Source organism: Amphiprion ocellaris, chromosome 19 (assembly GCF_022539595.1).
Source record: "Amphiprion ocellaris isolate individual 3 ecotype Okinawa chromosome 19, ASM2253959v1, whole genome shotgun sequence".
NCBI classification, from domain to species: domain Eukaryota; kingdom Metazoa; phylum Chordata; class Actinopteri; family Pomacentridae; genus Amphiprion; species Amphiprion ocellaris.
In genome coordinates, this window is record NC_072784.1 from 709,163 (window position 1) to 732,795 (window position 23,633).

Here is a 23,633-nt window from a genome sequence, read left to right on the forward strand (position 1 = left end):
GAGGAAGATACATTCAGGCCTCAATATCACAGATCCACTTTATCATCCCTTGTAACATCAGTAAACCCAGTGTCAGACCCTGATTATATCCTGTGGCTGACCAAAGCATGCACAGAAAGAGTTCTACTTCCAGCCAAGAACAGTGAAAATGCACAGGAAAACTGCTGTTAATCACATGTACATGTGTACAGTGTCCACACTTGTTTTTCATAAGGCTGAATGTGACACTCCCAATCAACTATTTATGGTCAACAATCTCTTTTTAAAAGTTCCAGTTTGCAGTATTGTTTCTACCAACATGGAACCAGTAGAAAGAAAAACATCACACCCTCGAAGAGAAAGTTCAAGTTATTGGAGTTGAGAAGAATGAAACGGTTTTATTTGGAACTTGACGGACATGACTTATGATTGGGAACAGAAGAACTATATGACTCCTCCACATACAGAAACATTGCTTCCCCCACACCTGTGTACATTCCATAGTTACCTTCATTTATGCTGCATATCAGGATAAAAACCAAAACATGCGATACAAGGAAACTGCCACAGACCAACACAAGGATATTAAACCAAAGGGTGCTGTGGCCTCAAACTGAAATGAAAAAGGTTGGCACTAGCAGGACTCTTCAGACAGATGGTTGTTCAGCAGAAAAATACTCTAAGAGTGTGAGGGAAAAGATTATCTGATGTAATGAAGCAAAAAACTTCAGCATAACTTCAAGCGCTGCTGCTAAACAGCAGGTATCATCTGGGTAATACCATCCAGATGGAGGAGCACGGTGGTGGCAGCATCATCATGTGGAGGTGCTTCTCAGCAGCAGTGGATGGATAAAAGCTAACCAGTTATATCCATTTAAAATGACTTCTGATTTCTGAGTCCTACAACCCCTTCTAATGTATCATTTTTTTCACATATTGTTTTTTCTTTTCTTTTAAAGCCTTGTTATCAGTTTTGAATCATGCATCAGCAACTCTCTTTCAAGGGAGTGACACTAAAAAGCATTAAGCTGAAAAAACAATGTTTGGGATTTTTTGGGAGTCAAAACCCTGCTATGATCAACAAACCTCTGAGTGTTTCCAAAGAAGGTAAATGATTTAAATCACTGCAAAATTAAAGCTTTGTAAAAGTTCTTCCAGGCTTTCTGACTATGCCATATACTGAAAGAAAAGCAGTCACACTGAAGACAGCCTTTAATGTGGACCATAAATACCACGAAACACACAGAGGTCAGGTCATTTGGATATGTGGCTTTTACCTGAGTAAAACCTTTGAAAGATACCAAGGTATATGCATAGAGACATGCATATTTGGCTTTAAAAAATTAAATATTCAAATATTTGACACTTTCAAGCCAAAATCTATGTCATAAAGGATCGAAGTCTTTATTTATATGCTTTTGTAACAAATATATTGACTGCAAATGCCTTTATAGCCAACCAAAAGTTAAAAAAAATCTAAGAAATAGGAGAGGAATCTATAACTTTGGTCTTGAACAAATGGATACTGGATCTATAAACATGCACAAAGCTTTCACTTTGTTTAAGAAAGGCAGTGACAGGATGAGAGCAATGAAACCCTGAAGTTTAAAGCCATGTTTCTGAGACTTTCATCGGGACACTGCAGGTCCATGGTGGACAATTCTAACATTTAAATACATGCAATTTATGCCCAGTTCAGCTTTAACCCCCTGAGAAGGAATGTTTATATGATCTCTTTTGTCTTTTCTCTGTCCAGCATGTAATGAAGATGATTATTAAATCAATAAATGTCGTGCGTAAAACACCCAGACATCGTGAGTAAAATACCCAGACATCGTGCGTAAAACAGTCTTGTTGGCTGACAAGTTAAACTGAGGCTGAATGAAACTGCAGCTCCTGAAGTGCTCATTCCAAGGGTGTGGGAGGGGCAGGAGTTTATAGGATTCATGCTGAGATGGGTGGGAGAAAGGAAGACTTTGAGGTGGGCGTCTTTCCCTTCCGAAAATTGTCTGGCCGTTCGCTTCGCAGAGCTTTCATTCTTCTCCTCTCCTTTCTCCAAGCCTGTGCGTAATGGTAGAGCGGAAGATGAACTCTTTAGTGAAATGGGCGCTCATACTTTTCTTCCTCATCTCCATCATTCTGAACATCGTCCTGATCGGCCTCCACTCCAGCAGGTCGCCCAAATGTTCCGCTCAGCGTGTTCACCCGCTGCGGGGCAAACACGACGAGCGCAGCCTCGTGTTCGCTGACCTCACCCTGGAAGAGTACTCGCAGGTCCAGCAGTACATGCTCAAGCAGAAAGACCTGGACATCTCCACCAAGCAGCTCACCAAGCCATCTGAAAACTACTTACTGTTAATAGACCGGTCTCTGCCAAAGAAAGCTGACGTTTTGGCTTTCCTGGACGCGAAAGGTGCCAAACCAGTGAGAGAAGCGACGGTGGTGGTCCTCCACGGTGCCAAAGGTTACATCAAGGAGTATGTAGTGGGGCCTCTTCCCAACCCGACATACTACAGAGATGTCACCAAACAGAGGTACAACATGGATCTGCCCATCAGTTCGCGACTGGTCACCATTGGGGAATACGCGCTGATGTTTCAGTTTATTGAGGCCGAGGTTTTCTCCAAACTGAAGAAAATCATGAAAGAGAGCTTCGATACGGATGAGAAAAAGACACTTAACGCCTTCGAGCAGATGCCCCGAGGAGTCCGAGCCGGGGACAGAAAGACTTGGATCTCTTTCTTTAGGAATATGGATGGAATGTACATCCACCCGGTGGGCTTCGAGGTGCTGCTGAACCAGAAGAGCCTAAACGCGTCCCAGTGGAGAGTGGAAAAACTGATGTATAACGGCAAATACTTCAACACTGTAGAAGAACTGAAGGACGCATATGATAAGGGGACTGTAAAGAAAATAGTTTACAAGGAGACACCTGATTATGGCTCTCTGAGACCCAGGAACAAGCCTCTGCAGATCGGCCCGCAGCAGTTTTACGCAGAGGGGAAGCGCTGGAGCATCCAGAACAACCACGTCCTCTACCTGGACTGGAGCTTCGCCTTCGGGCTGAGCTCCGTCACGGGCATGAGGGTGTTTGATGTGCGCTTCAAGGGGGAGAGGATCGTCTACGAGCTGAGCGTGCAGGAGGCCATGTCCGTGTACGGTTCAGTGACACCGGGGATGATTCTCACCAAGTTTCTGGACTCCAGCATCGGGATAGGACGCTTCGCGCACGAACTTACTCGTGGCGTGGATTGCCCCTACGAGGCCACATATGTGGAAACGTACCGCTACATCGATGTTCCAATCCCCATGAGGTTCAGGAATTCAATCTGTATCTTTGAGCACAACATGGGTCAGCCCCTGAGGAGACACTTCGCGGACTTTTTTCACAACAGCTACGGAGGGATGGCGAACAGCGCGTTGGTGTTCAGGACCATCACAGCTATTGGGAACTATGACTACATGTGGGATTTCATCTTCTACCAGACCGGAGCAGTGGAGGCCAAAGTGCACGCCACAGGCTACATCTCCTCTTCCTACCTGGTGGATGGTAGCATGAAACACGGACACCAGGTAGCAGAGAATGTCCTGGGAAACATCCACACTCACTTCATTAACTTCAAGGTGGACCTGGATGTGGCTGGTGAGTGGCAGGATCACTGCTGTAGTGATAGAAAAAACAATCCCACTGCAAATGATTTTACAGCCAACTAAAAGTAAAAATATCAAAGAAACAGGAGAGGAATCCACAATTTTGAAATAAAGAAATCATGTTTATTCATTATAACTGATAAAATCTACGTATATTCTCGATTCCTTATGTTTATATACAGACAAATTGAAGCACAAAACAACCTTAAGAACCTCAGTAAGATTCCAGGAAACCAAAACCACCAGAACAGCTTCAATGCACCTCGGCAAAGACTCTCTAAGTCTGTAGAACCCGACTGTAGTGATACAAAAACAAATCCAACAGATATTACTCTATCTGGTGTTTCAGTGACGGTGTTAGTCTGTCTAAGACAAAATCTCCTCCAGGTGCTCATTTGGGTTGAGATCTGGTGACTGTAAAGACTACATTATGTGATTCACATCTTTTTATACTCATCCAACCATTCAGTGACCTGCCTGCCCTATGGATGGGGACGCTGTCATCTTAGAAGAGACTCCCATCAGGAGAGAGATGTTTCATCAGTGGATATGTATGATCACTCAGATGGAAGTTGCATTAATTTACAGTGACTATCTCCTCTAAGGGGACAAGTGAACCCAAACCATCACAGCAAAATGCCCCCAAGCCTCTCACTGTAGGGGTGAATGGTTCAAGTTTTCCCTTTAATTTGTCACTGCCTGTATGTACTTATTAGGAACTTGGATGGAGCAGGGCACACAACAATGCACTTAGCGTGGGGAGTAAAGAATCACTATCCTCCTGGCCTGCTGTCAGTATCTGATGTGATAACAAAGACTCTAAAAAGTTGTAAAAAAGGGCAAATAATGCCTTCTATGTCCTGGCTTTTAGACGGAAGAGGCATTAAATATTCAGTCACAGAGCTTGGTGGTATTTTTATTGTGGTTTGATATAAAACTGATACAGAAATGCAAAACCATGTAAAACCAAAACAATGTGCATTTAATGCAAAATCTCTGTGGGTTCATCACTAAACACAATCACTGTTGACATAAAAATACTGGTAACTGCATGTTCAATGTATTTATAATTGAAAAGTTAAAAAAAAAAAACTCCTGTCAAGTACCAAAATCCAGATAAAACAGAGAAAACATCACTTACATTGTTGCGTCATTCCCTGTGCAGGTGTGAAGAACATGTTCCTGACCAAAGACATGGAGTACGTTAATGTGTCGTTGCCATGGATGCCTGATCGCTTCGCTATGGTGCCTCAGCTGGTGGAGAAGCAGGTCAAAACAGAAAAGGTCTGACTTGGTCTTCACATGCTTGTATTTAGTTATATAAACAATGAGTGTAGAGAAAGCATGACATGTTCTATGTTAGGGCCCCACTGGGTCTTGTAGCATTACTTTAAACAGTTTAGTGCAGGAACTACGCATGAGGCAGTCACAAGGACATTAGTTTACCAAATATGTAGTGAATTAAAAACCAGTTCATCTGTACCAGTATTGCAGAAAATCAAACAACTCGAGAGGCTGTCATTCAAAATGTACAACTTGCCAAAACCCATTTATTATCTGATGCAAAGAACTTGAAACTGTCACCCACGCTTTCATTATCTCCTGGTTAGATTACTGTAAATCTCTGTTTCTCTGTTAGTTAAACTAAAGATCCAAACTTCTGCTGGTTCTGAATGCTGCAGCAGAACCGTTCACTAAAGAATCCCTATAAAGCTGATTTTAGCATCCCTACACTGCTACCTGTACCTTTTAGAGTAGATTTTAAATGTCTAATGCCAGTTTGTATCGTGCTGCTCCCTTCAAAGCCTGAATGCAGCTGGAGATCCTCCACAGAGACAGAGCTTATGTCTTTATAAGGCATTGTGGAACTGTTCTGTGAAGGTGCTATATAAATAACTAAAGTTATTAGTGAGTATTTATTTCCATACGCACCAGAACTGACCCCTAATAATAATACATTTAATTTGTAATGCACTTTTCATTTAGGCAAAATCTCAAAGTGCTTCACTGAAGATATAAAAAGATAAAAACAAAAAACAAAACAATCAGATAAAATGATAAAAATATCAACTTCAAGGGAATGTTTAATTAAAAGCTTTGTTAAGAAGAAAAGTCTTTAGGTGTTTTTTAAAAAACATCCACTGTCTGTGGAGCTCTCAGGTGGTCAGGGAGGGAGTTCTGAAGGTTCTGTCCCCATGGTCTGGAGTTTGGTTCTGGGCAGGAGGAGGAGGTGACAGTTATTAGTGGAGGTTTCTTTTGGATGATCGGTGACAGATGAGTTCTTTAAGGTATTCCAGGGTGTTGCCATGAATGCACTGATGAGTGAGATGAGAGATTTGTAGTGAATTCTGGAGGATATGGGGAGGCAGAGGAGTGAAGGGAGGATGGGTGTTGGTGTTGCTTCTCATCAGGATCCTGGCAGCTGTTTTGAATATACTGGTGCTTTTGTAGGCTCTTGCTGGGGATCCTGATGAGAAGTGTTGCAATAGTCCAGCCTGGAGGAGACAAAGGCGTGGATGAGCTACAGAGCTGAGCTGTGAGGAGGAAGAATCCTGACTCAGATCACTGGGAGCCACTAATATCTGCTGTGACACCTCCACAGGAAGCCGCCCTGCGTCACGGCACCAAGACGCCTCGCTACCTCCACATCGCCAGCAACACAAACAACCGCTGGGGACACAATCGCTCCTACAGGCTGCAGGTTTACAGCTTCGCAGGAGATCACCTCCCAGAGAGTGAGCCTGAGGAGAGGTCCATGTCCTGGGCCAGGTAGGACTCACACATCTTCATGACTGCAAGCATGTCTGTTCTACCCCTACAGAGTTTCCTATGTTTACAGTGTGTTGTGTCAGTACCAGTGCCATCTGGTGGTGAATTCTGTGCAAGCAACTTCTTCTGCTTTGTGAGCCACACATCATGTGTCTAGAAATATAATTGAGCTGCACTGCCAGCAGCATGTTCAGCAGTCTGCAACTCCTGATCTCCTTATGATCTGAACTAAAGCCATGTCTGTAAGTGTGTTTGCCCATAAGTGTAATTTGGCGACATGTTGTGTCATGGTACATCAGTTAGTGTTTGCCAGTAAACTTCATGAAATCTAAAATGTCTACGTGGAGTTTCTGGAACTGTTTAACTGGTTGATAGTGAGCATTGCCAGATAGTGAGACCTTCACAATGTCTTTAGAATTCATGATAAGTTGAGTTGACAGTAAGTGCTCTACAGATACTCTCAGAACTAAGAGATATGATCTGCAACAGGCTAAACTTAAACTTCAGGTTAAGTTTATTATAAAATATTTTAGTGAAAATCCTAGTGAGTACTTGTGCAGCATGGCTGGTGAGCAACAATCAGAGGACGAGGCCTCCTGGGGACGGGAAGTCCTGCAGAAACACTGTATGTTTGTCTCTCTGTGTGGAGGACTTTTCTCCAGTCAGCTTTCTATTTATGTTCTCATTGGGCTGCATGTTATATAAATATGACATCTCACCAATGCTGATGACCTCAGGACAACATCACATGTCAGAGTCTGGGATGTGTTAGAGGATAAATTCACAGTTAGTTCTCCTAGTAAGCATGCTGGATGTGATTTTTTTTTTTTAAAGGCAGGTGTAAAGTCCTGAGCCACAGATGTTGAGTCTGAGCATCTCTGAAACTGCAGGCTTGTAGGTGGGTCCAGGTTAGCTGTGAGTATCTACTGACGGAGGTCTGAGGCCGCTGGAGGGATTTGCTGCTACAAATCTGATCTGCAGCGATGCAAACTCACATCTTCCAGGATTTAAAGAATTAAAGTTCATGTCTTGGTCCAGATACTGAAGGATACGTTTCGAGGATCTGTAGAGTTCAGGCCTCAGTGGGTTTCCTTTATGTAGCAACATGGCGTGAGGTTGTGGTGGACGGGGTGATGGACAGGTGTGTAGCACATCAGACATAATGTAGGAGACTAGGATTCACGTATAATCACAAACCTGCATTTAACATTAGACTTTATATGAACCAGAGGAGGAGGGAAGTGTATATTTTAGAAACATCTGGGATTTTGCAGACTCGTCAATAGCAATGTTCTTTTCTGTTTCAGGGGCTGAAATTCCTTTGGAGCCACAACACAGCCTGAGGTCTAAAGCTGAAATCTCCTCTTGTGTCTGTCTCCAGGTATAAAGTTGCCATCACCAAGCAGAAGGACTTAGAGCGGACCAGCAGCAGTCTGTACAATCAGAACGGCATGTGGACTCCAGCTGTGGACTTCAGCAAGTACGTTGAAGACAACGAAAACATTGAAAACGAGGTAAATGTGACTGTTAGAGTAGTAGAGAATAAACAATCATCCAGTGTGTCCATTTTAAAGTGGATAGCTAAAAAGAAAGTGCATGATGTGTGTGCAGGACCTGGTTGCCTGGGTGACCGCCGGTTTCCTCCACATCCCTCACGCCGAGGACATCCCCAACACGGTAACCGTTGGCAACGGGGGCGGGGTCCTGCTGCGGCCCCACAACTACTTCAATGAGGACCCCTCCATCCACTCTGCTGACAGCGTGTTCTTCAGCCCGGGTGCTGAGAACAGCTGCGACAACAACAGGATGGCCTGCCTTGCTCAAGAGACCTGCAGCCCCGTCCTGGAGCCCTTCACCTTCCACGGCTTCGAGGGAGTCATGAAGTTTGAAGACTGAGTCTGATTTATTCTCCACTGCTGGAAACAGCTTGTGGAGCCGTGAAGAACTCAGAGGTGTGCTTAGGCTTATTTACCAATCTATGAAGATGCTTGTGTCACTGTGTTCTAGAGGCAGGTTGGGATGGCACATGAGTTGAAATCTGCACTAGGAGACAATTTGCTTTACAGTCAGGTCTGTAAATATCTGGACATTGATAGAATCTTCAGTATTCTGGCTCTGTACACCACCACAATGGTTTGAAATGAGACAATCAAGTTTATGCAGCCTGAAAGTGATTTGCTTTGATGCCACCAATAGCTTTTTCTTTAGCATGAAGTCAGAATGTATTCAGATGTTTACTTTGTCTCTGGTTTTCTTGCTGATGAAGCGCTGTGATGGAACCAGTACAACCAGACACTGTACACTCAGCTGTTTGGAAATGAGTGCACTGACAAACATGAACATTCAGTCCAAAGTTGTTGATGTGGTTCCAGGCCGAGACTACTGAACATCCCACTGATGTTTGATTCTTTTTCTATAATTTTTCTGCAGTGCAACATTGTGAGAAATGTTTTTGTTGCTATTTTCTCCCCAAATTAAAGAAGAAATATTTTATGTAATGGATTGCTTCGAGGGATTTTGATATCACTAAAAGCATTGCTGCAGAATAGAAGTCTGAGTTTATACAGATGTGTGGGGGTTTCATACAGTTTTCCAAAGAGGAGGATTGAAACCAGGCCAGCAGGGTGAGGATAAACCACTCCCATCTACATCCTTCTTGGGACCAGACTCAGAGGATGGATACGGGTGCATGTAAGGTTCAGCCATTGTGTGAGTGTTTCCTTCAGTGAACTCGAACATATGGTTCTCTGCCTCAGACACCGAGCAAAATGTTTAAAGCTTTCACTTTGTTTAAGAAAGGCAGTGACAGGATGAGAGTAATGAAACCCTGAAGTCTAAAGCCATGTTTCTGAGACTTTCATCAGTACACTGCAGGTCCATGGTGGACTATTCTAACATTTATATACATGCAACTTATGCCCAGATCAGCTTTAACCCCCTGAGAAGGAATGTTTATATGATCTCTTTTGTCTTTTCTCTGTAAAATATGTAATGAAGCTGATTATTAAATCAATAAACGTTGTGCGTAAAACACCCAGACATCGTGCGTAAAACAGTCTTGTTGGCTGACAAGTTAAACTGAGGCTGAATGAAACTGCAGCTCCTGAAGTGCTCATTCCAAGGGTGTGGGAGGGGCAGGAGTTTATAGGATCCATGCCGAGATGGGTGGGAAAATTGGCGCCTTTGAGAGGCGCGTCTCTCCTTTCCAGAAATGATCTGGCCAGTCCCTCCTACCCAGAGCTCATTCTTCTCCTCTCCTTTCTCCAAGCCTGTGCGTAATGGTAGAGCGGAAGATGAACTCTTTAGTGAAATGGGCGCTCATCCTTTTCGTCCTCATCTCCATCATTCTGAACATCGTCCTGATCGGCCTCCACTCCAGCAGGTCGCCCAAATGTTCCGCTCAGCGTGTTCACCCGCTGCGGGGCAAACACGACGAGCGCAGCCTCGTGTTCGCTGACCTCACCCTGGAAGAGTACTCGCAGGTCCAGCAGTACATGCTCAAGCAGAAAGACCTGGACATCTCCACCAAGCAGCTCATCAAGCCATCTGAAAACTACTTACTGTTAATAGACCGGTCTCTGCCAAAGAAAGCTGACGTTTTGGCTTTCCTGGACGCGAAAGGTGCCAAACCAGTGAGAGAAGCGACGGTGGTGGTCCTCCACGGTGCCAAAGGTTACATCAACGAGTATGTAGTGGGGCCTCTTCCCAACCCGACATACTACAGAGATGTCACCAAAGAGAGGTACAACATGGATCTGCCCATCAGTTCGCGTTTGATCACCGTCGCGGAATATGACGTGGTGGATAGGTTTCTGGAGGCCGAGGTTTTCTCCAAACTGAAGAAAATCATGAAAGAGAGCTTCGATGTGGATCAAGAAGAAATACTGCACGCCTACGAGCAGATGCCCCGGGGATTCGAAGCCGGAGACAGAAAAGGTTGGATCTCTTTCTTCAGGGATTTGCATGGCATGTACACCCACCCGGTGGGCTTCGAGGTGCTGCTGAACCACAAGGGTCTCAACGCGTCCCAGTGGAGAGTGGAAAAACTGATGTATAACGGCAAATACTTCAACACTGTAGAAGAACTGAAGGACGCATATGATAAGGGGACTGTAAAGAAAATAGTTTACAAGGAGACACCTGATTATGGCTCTCTGAGACCCAGGAACAAGCCTCTGCAGATCGGCCCGCAGCAGTTTTACGCAGAGGGGAAGCGCTGGAGCATCCAGAACAACCACGTCCTCTACCTGGACTGGAGCTTCGCCTTCGGGCTGAGCTCCGTCACGGGCATGAGGGTGTTTGATGTGCGCTTCAGGGGGGAGAGGATCGTCTACGAGCTGAGCGTGCAGGAGGCCATGTCCGTGTACGGTTCAGTGACACCGGGGATGATTCTCACCAAGTTTCTGGACTCCAGCTTCGGGATTGGGAGCGTCGCGCACGAACTTACTCGTGGCGTGGATTGCCCCTACGAGGCCACATACGTGGACACGTACCGCTACAATGATGCCCCAGCCCCCGTCAGGTTCAGGAATTCAATCTGTATCTTTGAGCACAACATGGGTCAGCCCCTGAGGAGACACTTCGCGGACGTTATCCAGCACAGCTACGGAGGGATGGCGAACAGCGCGTTGGTGTTCAGGACGGCCACAGCTATTCTGAATTATGACTATATTTGGGATTTCATCTTCTACCAGACCGGATCAGTGGAGGCCAAAGTGCACGCCACAGGCTACATCGCCTCTTCCTACCTGGTGGATGGTAGCATGAAACACGGACACCAGGTAGCAGAGAATGTCCTGGGAAACATCCACACTCACTTCATGAACTTCAAGGTGGACCTGGATGTGGCTGGTGAGTGGCAGGATCCATTTAGAATTGTGTATCTGTGCAAAATTGAGATAAATTTTTTAAAAAAAAGTTAAAAAAAAAAAAATAACCAAGGTGAAGAAAAGGATGTGATGCATCTATGGTCATTGGATGTCATGACCAGGGCAGGACTGTAGGTAGAATGTTAAAAATGTTCACTTCAGGAGATCACTCCTGCCCCCTTCATTTATTTTTTATCTATTTAATTCCATTTGCATCACCATTTATGTTATCTGTATATAAAGGTGTAAATTTAGATTTTCGCTTCCAAACTGCTTCTCTCCAGTTAAGCTGTTTATTTTGTAAATCTCAGTGTCTCAAAAGAATCTTGTACAAGGGCCTTTTCTGTTTGGAACAGAATCCCAGAAAAGGATAAAATCAAAAGTGAACACAACATTTTATCCAGTCTAGTATTGTGTGACAGGTCATAGGCATAAACATCTAATTCAAATATTGACATGTGATTGGCTAAAGGTGGGGATAAACCGTGGTTTAGACTTAGTTCTCCTATTAGTTGGTGCACAGATACGTCCATATCTCTTGGCACATGATTTATCCAATCACCAGGAGCTGCACCCTGTAAAAAGAGCCCTCCTGCAAACTTTTTCCCGCTTTCTACCAGTTTGTATTATTCCATTGTTAGCTGAGATGTGATGCAGCCATTAGTGGTATCTTGTAGGGGGGATGCAAGTGTTCCTCAGGGAGGATTATTATGGTTTCTCCCTCAAACAACCTCGGGCTAGCAGTTTCAGTAAGATTAATTGTTACATTATAAGAAAGCAGGAATGTGCTGTGTATCAACTCCAAAGCTCTATCTTTGTTAGTGTGTGTGTGCATGTGTAGAAGGAGAAGCATTTTTTGTCGGCTGCTAAAACTTTCCCGCCTGACCTGTCTGTGTCCATCAGAGCTTGGAGTTAGAGCTTATCCATCTTTCTTTTTAAAGGTCAAGCATAACTCATGGATTCATTGCACATCAAATGGTTATTATTATCAGTAGTATAAAACTCATATGTAATATCAGTTTCAGTGTAGTGCCCTTGTGAGATAAAAATCCTAACAATCTTTGGAGAATGTGGTTGATTCAACTTTTTTTCTCAGATTGTCAACCAAACAGCTGATTGTGTGATTTCCCAGTATGTCACTTTTACAAAAAGTCAAACTCCAACAGCTTTGAAGTGACACATAATAATGTTTTCAAACTAATTTGAACTCAACCAGCACACTGTACATCTCTACAGTCAGGAAGGTAACATGTTTATGTTGGGTAGAATCCAGAATATTTCCATGCACCACTTCTAAATGCATCATTCTTTTAGTTGTTTTTATTGAATTGATTTACTGCCAGCCCTGCTGATATGCAACAGGTCAGGCTTCTGGTTGCTAAGGAGTGAAAGCCAGATGATTGTTGGCTTGCTGTCAGTGACTGATGTGATAACATAGACTCCAAATGTGTGTAGAAAAGGGAAAATGATGCCTTCTGTGTCCTGATATTATAAAGAAAGAGGCATTAACCATTCAGTCACAGAGCTTGGTGGTATTTTCATTGTGGTTTGATTTAAAACCGATGCAGGAATGTTAAAGCTGTGAAACCAAAACAATGTGTAAAATTACATCCACAGAGTTGCAGTTGATGCAAATTCTCATCTCTATCTGACTGCGTCATTCCCTGTGCAGGTGTGAAGAACATGTTCCTGACCAAAGACATGGAGTACGTTAATGTGTCGTTGCCATGGATGCCTGATCGCTTCGCTATGGTGCCTCAGCTGGTGGAGAAGCAGGTCAAAACAGAAAAGGTCTGACTTGGTCTTCACATGCTTGTATTTAGTTATATAAACAATGAGTGTAGAGAAAGCATGACATGTTCTATGTTAGGGCCCCACTGGGTCTTGTAGCATTACTTTAAACAGTTTAGTGCAGGAACTACGCATGAGGCAGTCACAAGGACATTAGTTTACCAAATATGTAGTGAATTAAAAACCAGTTCATCTGTACCAGTATTGCAGAATATCAAACAACTCGAGAGGCTGTCATTCAAAATGTACAACTTGCCAAAACCCATTTATTATCTGATGCAAAGAACTTGAAACTGTCACCCACGCTTTCATTATCTCCTGGTTAGATTACTGTAAATCTCTGTTTCTCTGTTAGTTAAACTAAAGATCCAAACTTCTTCTGGTTCTGAATGCTGCAGCAGAACCGTTCACTAAAGAATCCCTATAAAGCTGATTTTAGCATCCCTACACTGCTACCTGTACCTTTTAGAGTAGATTTTAAATGTCTAATGCCAGTTTGTATCGTGCTGCTCCCTTCAAAGCCTGAATGCAGCTGGAGATCCTCCACAGAGACAGAGCTTATGTCTTTATAAGGCATTGTGGAACTGTTCTGTGAAGGTGCTATATAAATAACTAAAGTTATTAGTGAGTATTTATTTCCATACGCACCAGAACTGACCCCTAAGAGTTACAGAGCTGAGCTGTGAGGAGGAAGAATCCTGACTCAGATCACTGGGAGCCACTAATATCTGCTGTGACACCTCCACAGGAAGCCGCCCTGCGTCACGGCACCAAGACGCCTCGCTACCTCCACATCGCCAGCAACACAAACAACCGCTGGGGACACAATCGCTCCTACAGGCTGCAGGTTTACAGCTTCGCAGGAGATCACCTCCCAGAGAGTGAGCCTGAGGAGAGGTCCATGTCCTGGGCCAGGTAGGACTCACACATCTTCATGACTGCAAGCATGTCTTTTACCTTAAAGACAGGTTGTGTGACAAGAAATTGTCTACAGATACTCTCAGGACTAAGAAACACACTCACCAGCCACCTTATTAGACACACCTGTTCTGTTTAATTGCTTATCAACACAAATAGCTAATCAGCCAATCACATGGCTGCAACTCAATGCACTTATTCATGTAGACGTGGTCAACAGAACTCACTGAAGTTCAGTATGAGCATCAGAATGAGGAAGAAAAGGGATTTAAGTGACTTTACGTGGCATGGTTGTTCATGGCAGAAACTGCTGATCTATTGGGATTTTCACACACAACTATCTCTAGGGTTTACAGAGAATGGTCAGAAAACAAGAAGATATCCAGAGAGCAACTTGTTGATGTGAAGGTCAGAGGAGAATGGACAGACTGGTTGGAGATGATAGAAAGACAACAGGAACTCAAAGAACCACTGGTTCCAACCATGAATGCAGAATACCATCTCTGAACCGCAACAACCTTAATAAGATGTTCTACTGCAGCAGAAGACCACACCGGGTTCCTGTCAGCTAAGAACAGGAAACTGAGGCTACAATTCACACAGACTAACCAACACTGGACAATAGAAGATTGTACAAGCGTTGCCTGGTCTGATGAGTCTCCATTTCAAATAAAGGGGGGGGCAGGTATAAAGTCCTGAGCCACAGATGTTCAGAGTCTGAGCATCTCTGAAACTGCAGGCTTGTAGGTGGGTCCAGGTTAGCTGTGAGTATCTACTGACGGAGGTCTGAGGCCGCTGGAGGGATTTGCTGCTACAAATCTGATCTGCAGCGATGCAAACTCACATCTTCCAGGATTTAAAGAACTAAAGTTCATGTCATGGTCCATAAATTAATTTGGAGCCACAACACAGCCTGAGGTCTAAAGCTGAAATCTCCTCTTGTGTCTGTCTCCAGGTATAAGGTTGCCATCACCAAGCAGAAGGACTTAGAGCGGACCAGCAGCAGTCTGTACAATCAGAACGGCATGTGGACTCCAGCTGTGGACTTCAGCAAGTACGTTGAAGACAACGAAAACATTGAAAACGAGGTAAATGTGACTGTTAGAATAGTAGAGAATAAACAATCATCCAGTGTGTCCATTTTAAAGTGGATAGCTAAAAAGAAAGTGCATGATGTGTGTGCAGGACCTGGTTGCCTGGGTGACCGCCGGTTTCCTCCACATCCCTCACGCCGAGGACATCCCCAACACGGTAACCGTTGGCAACGGGGGCGGGGTCCTGCTGCGGCCCCACAACTACTTCAATGAGGACCCCTCCATCCACTCTGCTGACAGCGTGTTCTTCAGCCCGGGTGCTGAGAACAGCTGCGACAACAACAGGATGGCCTGCCTTGCTCAAGAGACCTGCAGCCCCGTCCTGGAGCCCTTCACCTTCCATGGCTTCGAGAGAGTCTAGAAGACCGCCTCTGATTTATTCTCCACTGCTGGAAACAGCTTGTGGAGCCGTGAAGAACTCAGAGGTGTGCTTAGGCTTATTTACCAATCTATGAAGATGCTTGTGTCACTGTGTTCTAGAGGCAGGTTGGGATGGCACATGAGTTGAAATCTGCACTAGGAGACAATTTGCTTTACAGTCAGGTCTGTAAATATCTGGACATTGATAGAATCTTCAGTATTCTGGCTCTGTACACCACCACAATGGTTTGAAATGAAACAATCAAGTTTATGCAGCCTGAAAGTGATTTGCTTTGATGCCACCAATAGCTTTTTCTTTAGCATGAAGTCAGAATGTATTCAGATGTTTACTTTGTCTCTGGTTTTCTTGTTGATGAAGCGCTGTGATGGAACCAGTACAACCAGACACTGTACACTCAGCTGTTTGGAAATGAGTGCACTGACAAACATGAACATTCAGTCCAAAGTTGTTGATGTGGTTCCAGGCCGAGACTACTGAACATCCCACTGATGTTTGATTCTTTTTCTATAATTTTTCTGCAGTGCAACATTGTGAGAAATGTTTCTGTTGCTATTTTCTCTCTTCGTACGGTTATCCCAATAGCAGAACTGAAACCAGGCCTGCAGGGGTAGGGTAAACCACTCCCATCTACATCCTTCTTAGAAACAGACTCAGAGAATGGATACGGGTGCATGTAAGGAGAATTTTTTAAAAGACACACAGTCACTGAAATCAAAGCAGAGTTTCTTTAATTCTTGCAGCGACGAGACAAGCCTCTCACAGAGGTACAGGGTTGTCTGCATATTAGATTCTAAAGAACATATTTTTATACAAGTTACAGTTGGAAACTTTGCCATGACTGCTCTCTACTTCTGCTCCGTCCTGCTCAGAGTGTGATCACCTCCTGACTGCCTGATAACAGGAAGTCAGACTCAGCAGCTTTTTCAGCAAATTCAGCTCCTCCTTCCACATTTTTCTCACACTTCCCTCCTGTTTATACTGATAAGCTCTTTTTAAAACAATATAGTCACACAAGTAAATTCCCATGGGTGTAGGAACTTAGTCAAAATATTAGTCAATCATCTCAGTAATTTGGAAAAGCAAATGTTTTAAATCAAAATTAGCTCTGGATAAAAAAGATAGATAGATTCTGTATTAATCCCGAGGGAAAATCAAGGACAAATGTATGTGTAATTTGCTGTTCACTTGACCCACACTTCTGTTTTCTGAAAAATCGTCATTTAACAGTTCAAAAGATTTTTATTAAGAGTCATTTCAGAATTCACTCAGTCACATGATTCGCAGTGTATCTTCATTATCATCACTCTGGGTCTCTTGGTGCAAAGTCTTAGTCAGGGCAGCGTCTAGAAGTCTTTCTATCATTCCTCAAAAGCAGGGATGCAACAACATCCGCAGGTCATGAGTAGATGATAAGATAATCCTGAATTTCTCCCCACGCCAGGGGAAAATTCACATCGTTACAGCAGCTTATGTATCGATAAACATAGTAATAGTAATAATAATTAAAGCTGCAAGCAGCGTTGGACGGGTCCTCGCATCCTTGCTGGTCGGCGAATCCAAGCATGTCCACCAGGTGGCGCTGCGACTGAGAGCGTATGTCAGCCAATGGATAGGATGAGGGTTGGACTCTGATCACACAAATTTCAGGCAGATTGGAGCATGTACAGGCTAGTCTAGAGCATTACCTTTCCATCCACCAGGTGGCGCTGTGACCGAGAGTGTATATTGGTCTATGGATGTCATCAGGGCAGAAGTCTGATCATACATGTCAAGTTTGGGGCAGATTGGAGCATGTAGAGGACAGATACACAGCATTTCCTGGGTCATGACGAATTGTCAAAATCCAGAGGCCGCCATTTTCACACCCTCAGACTTTTGCAGAGCATTTTGGGGTATGTTTAGGCCGTCAAATTGGAGTTTCAAAAGACAGGAAAAGAGTGAAGAAGAAGAAGAAACCCATGGGTTTCAATAGGGTCTTCGCACCGTCTGTGCTCGAACCCTAAGGTGTTAGTGATGCTGGAGGTGTCTGCTGAAGAAGAGCGACATCGACGTCTCCATGATGCCCAGAGTGGTGGCTGCCTGCTGCATCCTGCACAGCGTTTGTGAGCAGCGAGCGGACGGATTCCTGCCTCAGTAGAGCGTCAAGATGAATCCTTCTAGAAATTACCTGGTCCAGCCGGAGACGGAGAAGTATGAAGGAGACGCCTGCTGCACTGCAGAGGTGATCAGATACGCCATCACCTACGACCTGCTCAATGTACTGCAGTACTGAAGGAACCAAGACATTTTAACGGATGGTGGTTACCAGACAAAAGACTTTCTGTTTTATGCTACGTTCTACTCCTCGTTTCTACTCCATGATGGTGTTTTTGGCATGTTGAGGACCACTAAGAGCAGGCAGTATATCCAGTTCTCTCCTGTCTCATCCGTGGTTTTCCTTAGTTTGTTTTTTCAGGATGCCATTGCGTTTCTCTAACCCTGAGACTGTTGGTGAGCACAGCGATTCTTCAGCTCTATTCTGGGCTATCAGTGATATTACATTGTTTACAAAATGGTAGAATTTCTTTGCACATTTTTATACAAGTTATCCAACAGTTGGGAACTTTGTCGTGACTGCTCTCCTTTCCTGCTCCGTCCTGCTCAGAGCATGATCACCTCCTGACCTCCTGGTTACAGGAAGTCAGACTCAGCAGCTTTTAGAGCAACTTCAGCTTCTTATTATCACTATAACAAAACACATTTTGCAAACATGCGTGTAAGGTTCCGCAGTTGTGTGAGTGAACTGAATCCCACCAATAGAAAAGAGAACTGTTTTTATGAGACTCAAACCTTAAATGACTTTTCAGTCAATCCTGGCTATAGATTTTAGGGAAAAGGAAAAAGACAAGAAGCGTCATCTTTCATTTGGGAAAAAACAATACACTGATGCTTTAATTACAACTGAAATGTATTTATAAGCAGACTGCTGCTTTATTCAAAATACTAAAGGACTTTTACATGCCTTTTCTCTCCTCCACACTCAGTATCTGGAAAGTTCCCAGATACTCGCCATAAATCTGTTTGAACTGCTGAAAGTGGTCCAACTAAATCAGTCTTGTTAGAACATGTCTGAAAGTTTACACCATGTTCCAAAAGTTGGTTCTCCCCACTGGACAACATGTTTGATTGTTACCAAAATGGGTTCCACCTGGTCAATCAGGTCCTGTTTGGTTGTTTGTCTGGTCAAACTGTAAGTGGAGGAGCAGATTTGAAAATGCTCTTTAATTATTTTGGTGTCAGCTGGTTTCACTCCTTATTGGTTAATTGTCGATTTTACCTATATAAGGTAGGAACCTTTGTGTCTAGGTAGGGTTTCCAGCCGGAAGGAGATCAGCCAGTTTTTGACCACTAAACGCTGTACGCCGAACGCTGAATGGCAACTTGTGGATGTGAATTTGTGCCGTTTGGAGATTTCTGGGAAACCAATAAAGACACTGTGTGCAAGGCAAGTTAAAACAAGTTGGACTTTCATTCATTGGTAGTTATTAAGCCCGTCAATTAAGTTTTTATGATTCCCGGTTGGATGCTCTCAGTGGCTTAAAGCATCAGCTTAGCCCCTTTAATAGTCAGGTCCCAGGAGATAAATTTCTTACTTGACCAAAATGCATTACATCAAAACCAAATTTTGTTACCAAGGCCAAGAGAAAGGGTGGGAAGAGTCTCAGAGTCTGAGATTCATGCTCAGGCCATTGCTCATCGAAATGCAGGAAAAACTCAGCAGGACGCTGAAGCCCTTGACAGGTGTCCGCTGGGTTCAGAAGTGGTGGCAAAGGGTCAACCAAGGAGGATCCTTCAAAGACTGAGCCAAGGATCTGATGAGAAAGGCCGAGGGTAAAAGACACCAGTCATGCTGGTGACTCAGTCAGAGGCTGAAAAATCTTGGAGAAGATGTTTCTAAGAGCTCTGTGCATTGTTATTTAACAGAAACATTGAGACTGAAAGCTTACAAGAGGCAACGTACCCCACGACTCACCAAACTGCAGAAGGAGAAGAGACTGACTTTTGTAAAGAAGTCCATAACTCTGACTCCAAAAGACTGGAGAACTGGATTTTCTCTGATGAGCGCCCTCTCTACTCTCTCTGACACCCAACAGCCAAAACCACCATGTCTATACAGGTGATTGTGAAAAAGTATCATCTTCTGAGCAGTGAAACTCAGTGCCATCGTATGGCTTAGGTGGAACTGCAAGTGGAAACTCTATTTCAAGATTATTGGTTAAATGTAGAGTGAGTGATTCTAATCCAACACACTATTTGCCAAATTGAGTGAATATGTCCTCCTCAAGAAGGTACACTAAGGGTGGTATAGTATAGTGTATGCTTACAGTATATTGGCTTGTGTAAAATTAATAAAGGGAAATATTGACTGATTAGGATGCATGGACCCTTAGTGCATTGGGTCCCTTGAAAAACTTTGATTTGAGCAGCTTTTGAGCAGTTTTTGGCTGTTTGGCACCTGACAGGCTCAGTAGTATCGCTACTGTAAATCTTACATGATCTTGAAAACAGCTGCCCAAAAACTACTGGATAATTTTACTAAAGTAGAGCTTTTTAAACTCCTGTAAACTTCAGATTCACAGACAAAAAACAAAACCTTTCCATAAAATGCCAACAATTACCCAAACTCCTCTTTAAAGGTGCCTTCAGTGACCTGAACACCCTGAGGATGGCGTGCATGTTTTGCACAGAGCAGCGCTTAAGCTCACTTAAAAGCGGTAGACTGTAAAATGGCAGTAAAATGACCCCCACACCAGCATCAGCAAAAACAGATTTACACAGCCAAGTCTAGAGGAGACATTCCTGTTGCAGCTTCAGAACATCTGGAACTCGTCAACGAGGCCTGAGCCGAGCCAGGAGGGTTGTTTCGTAAAATCCACATTCACATGGCGAGTTCTCAAGATGAGTCGCAGAACAATTCTTCAGGAACACAGAGCTGCAGATGGTTCATGACAATCGATGAACAGGCTTTTTGGCAATCTGAATCATTATGTAAAAGCACAGGGGACTGGAAACCAAATGCAAAACCTAATCATTGTTTCAGCCGCAGATGTGAGATATCATCACCTTAAAGGCCCAAAATCAAGCTTTCATTTGGCTACTTTTAACAAAACACTTATTTTTTTCAGACCAAGCTGCAGAGACGTAACAAGCCAAAGCATACAGGGGGAGACAGATTGCATTCAGCCAAGAATTCTGCAGGAGCGCCAATTTACTAATTAGAAAACAATTCCTTTTGTTTCCAGCAACAGTTTCAGTGAGGTTACAGTCTCTCCTGGGTGTGGGGATGACATTTTGCCATGTGTTCCTGGAAGAATTTGAGTTTCTGCAACCTGTGACAAAATTTATTTGTGTGTGTGATTGGCTGCAGACACTTTTCCAAGCTGCTGATAGCATTTAGTAGGAAAACAAACAGTATGAGCACACAGCGGTGCTAAGACTTCCTTTACTCGACAGCTTCCTGCCAGATAGGAAACAGAGCATTTAGAAGCCAACCATGTGCAAAGGGAGCTAAACAAGAGCAACAACAAACACACAACTTAGCTTCAGTCTGTGAAGGATAGCCCCACATGAAGCTGCTTCATTTCTTACAATTAAATATACCTACACCTGAAACTACAAAACTACAGGTGATTTCACAGCTTGGCTTGGGATGAGGAATCTTTTGTAAAAGATCGTGTTCATATTCACTCAAGTTCACTCAAAGCTGAGGAGACAAATCCAAGTCAGAGTCGAGTTCCTATGAAACAACGGCCTGTTGTGAGTTTATTTGACCAGTGCAATTAATTTGCTGTATTTTTTGTTGCTCATAGTCTTAGTTCTGATCTTTTGTTTGTCTTTTTTTGGGATGAAATAAAAACCTTGTTTTTGAATTCACCAGTGAGTCAATAACCCATTATAATAACCAACATAAATTGTGGTCTGGTGAAATGCATAAGTTTCAAGCACTGAAGATTACATTAAAATGGAACATGTGAAGAAATGAAGACTAGGAATATAACTTGTCCTGGTCCGTGATTTTAATCCAAACTGTATGTGAGCCATTTCCACTGCCTACTTAGTAATAATTACAGTCAAAATTACCTCCTTGCTGCTCTTCCTGTAATTTACATCCCATCTGGAGTCAAATGCTTCAAGTAGATCTCAGAACATTTATCCTTCTCCTGAATTCCACCAGCCCTGACTTTAAAAGTGAAATGTATGAAGAAGATTGGAATGGACTGCAGTAATGTCACTGACAGCTCCTTTTGGTTGTTTGCTCTGTTGACTCTAAGCAAGACCAAGGGCTTGTTTTCGCCTTCAGCATCTCCATTATTGATATTCAATGCAGTCAACCATTTTAATACCTGCAAAGCATCACCTCTGCTGATTCTGTGACAACATCAGCATGGTCAGCCAGTCAGTTTGCTGGCTACACTCACACTTCCTGAGCCACAGAAGTGTCCAGATGACCAGCAAGGTGAAGATACATCAGGCCGTAATGGTCTTCAACGTTCTGTCCTGCCAGAAGACCTAAACCCTGTGGAGGAGGCACATTGAGGTATTTGAGCATTTCTACATGCACCAAGTAACAGGAAAGAAAGACAAACCTGGAGATCCTGGACAGAACAGGCCTGGAGAGCTTCAAGGCAAGAATTTCAAGAACTGCATTGGCCATCAGGATCTACAGCTTCGACAGGTCAAGACCATCACATCCAAGGTTACCAAAGGAGAGATATAAGGACTCCATGAAACCATGTTGGACCTGCTGAAAAGGATCTGGAGAACAATGGAAAGCACAGGCGGCAAACAAGGCCTTCACCACTTATGCTGCTCTAAGATGATCTTCAGCTCTACTGGTCTTCAGCTCCAACTTGACAGCCTGTCATTTTTGGCTCTGAAAATAGTGAGGAAGGAAACAGAGCACAATGGTCAGACGAAGGGAAGCTTATTTGAGCGTCTTTGAGTTTTTGGAAAAGCGCTTTATAAATGAAATTTATTATTATTATCAGAAGGGAAAGTACTAAAAACAATTATGGTGTGTTTTGTGAAATATCTTCTAACCTCAGTAACTAAATGTCAACTTGTATGATTTATCCTGAGCAGCAGGGGGTGCTAAACTGTCAACACTGACAATGTCTCCTGTGTGGATGATGATACTGTGGAATACTTTTCTGTTTTGGTGAGGTCCAGTTAGGCAGACCATCACCAGTGTTCTCTTCTGACCTATAGTGTATTTCCCTCCTGCGTTTTCTTTTACTGTACACTTTAAGAAATGATTACTCACTCTGAGACACAATGTCAGGTCAGGTGGTGTTACCTGCTACTGGTACGATGTAACCCAGCACAACCTGCCGCATTGAAAATGGGTAGCTGGTTTACCCAGGACTCAACAGTCACTGGCCAACCATCAGACATGGAGTGGGGCCCTATGTATATGTTAGGCGTAAAGTTGACATTCCAACTTAATGCTAGCCCAAATCGCAGACGTATTGGCCATGCCTCTCCTCTGATTAAGATGTACTGCAGGTGAGAGAAGCACTTGACAAGTACGAGGACAACCCCAGTTGCTTTAAACGTCCTGGCTAGAAGATCAGCCCTATAAAACCTAGCTGATCATCTTCTGCGTAGTCGGCAACAACTGAAGCGGGCCTGAACAAACTCACTCTGAGACACTCGTTGGCTTAGTTTTTCCATTTGCACTTGTCTGTTAGTTACTTCTGTTTGTTGCTATTGTGTCTTTAAGGTTGGTTAAGGAGTTTAGTATTTTCATTGTTATTTTGTCTTAGCAAGTTTTCTAACTCTGTTAGCCCTTGTTTGGTTTTATTTGGTTCTTTGATTTGGTAACAACCTCGGAATTGTCTGTAGGTGTGAATGTGAGTGTGATTGTCTCTACGTGTAGCCCTGTGATAGACTGTTACCTGTCCAGGTGAACCTGTGATAGACTGTTAGCTGTCCAAGTGAACCTGTGATAGACTGTTACCTGTCCAGGTGAACCTGTGATAGACTGTTACCTGTCCAAGTGAACCTGTGATAGACTGTTACCTGTCCAGGTGAACCTGTGATAGACTGTTACCTATCCACGTGAACCTGTGATAGAATGTTACCTGTCCAGGTGAACCTTCACCCTCAGTTAGCTGGGATAGACTCCAGCCCCCCATTACC

General features: G+C 43.6%; 2 protein-coding genes across 2 annotated transcripts; both read left to right on the forward strand.

Moving 5' to 3' along the window:
* Window positions 1-1,981: 1,981 nt before the first annotated feature.
* aoc2 (amine oxidase copper containing 2) lies at window positions 1,982-9,438 on the forward strand. The gene is made up of 5 exons (XM_035943846.2): window positions 1,982-3,622; window positions 4,796-4,914; window positions 6,233-6,399; window positions 7,781-7,913; window positions 8,011-9,438. Exons 1-5 carry the CDS (start codon window positions 2,050-2,052, stop codon window positions 8,293-8,295), a joined length of 2,277 nt encoding a protein of 758 aa, XP_035799739.2. The 5' UTR covers window positions 1,982-2,049; the 3' UTR covers window positions 8,296-9,438.
* A 202-nt stretch (window positions 9,439-9,640) lies between these two features.
* On the forward strand, window positions 9,641-21,365 carry LOC111562457 (primary amine oxidase, liver isozyme-like). The gene is made up of 5 exons (XM_023260979.3): window positions 9,641-11,250; window positions 12,940-13,058; window positions 13,807-13,973; window positions 14,932-15,064; window positions 15,162-21,365. Exons 1-5 carry the CDS (start codon window positions 9,678-9,680, stop codon window positions 15,429-15,431), a joined length of 2,262 nt encoding a protein of 753 aa, XP_023116747.1. The 5' UTR covers window positions 9,641-9,677; the 3' UTR covers window positions 15,432-21,365.
* Window positions 21,366-23,633: the final 2,268 nt, after the last annotated feature.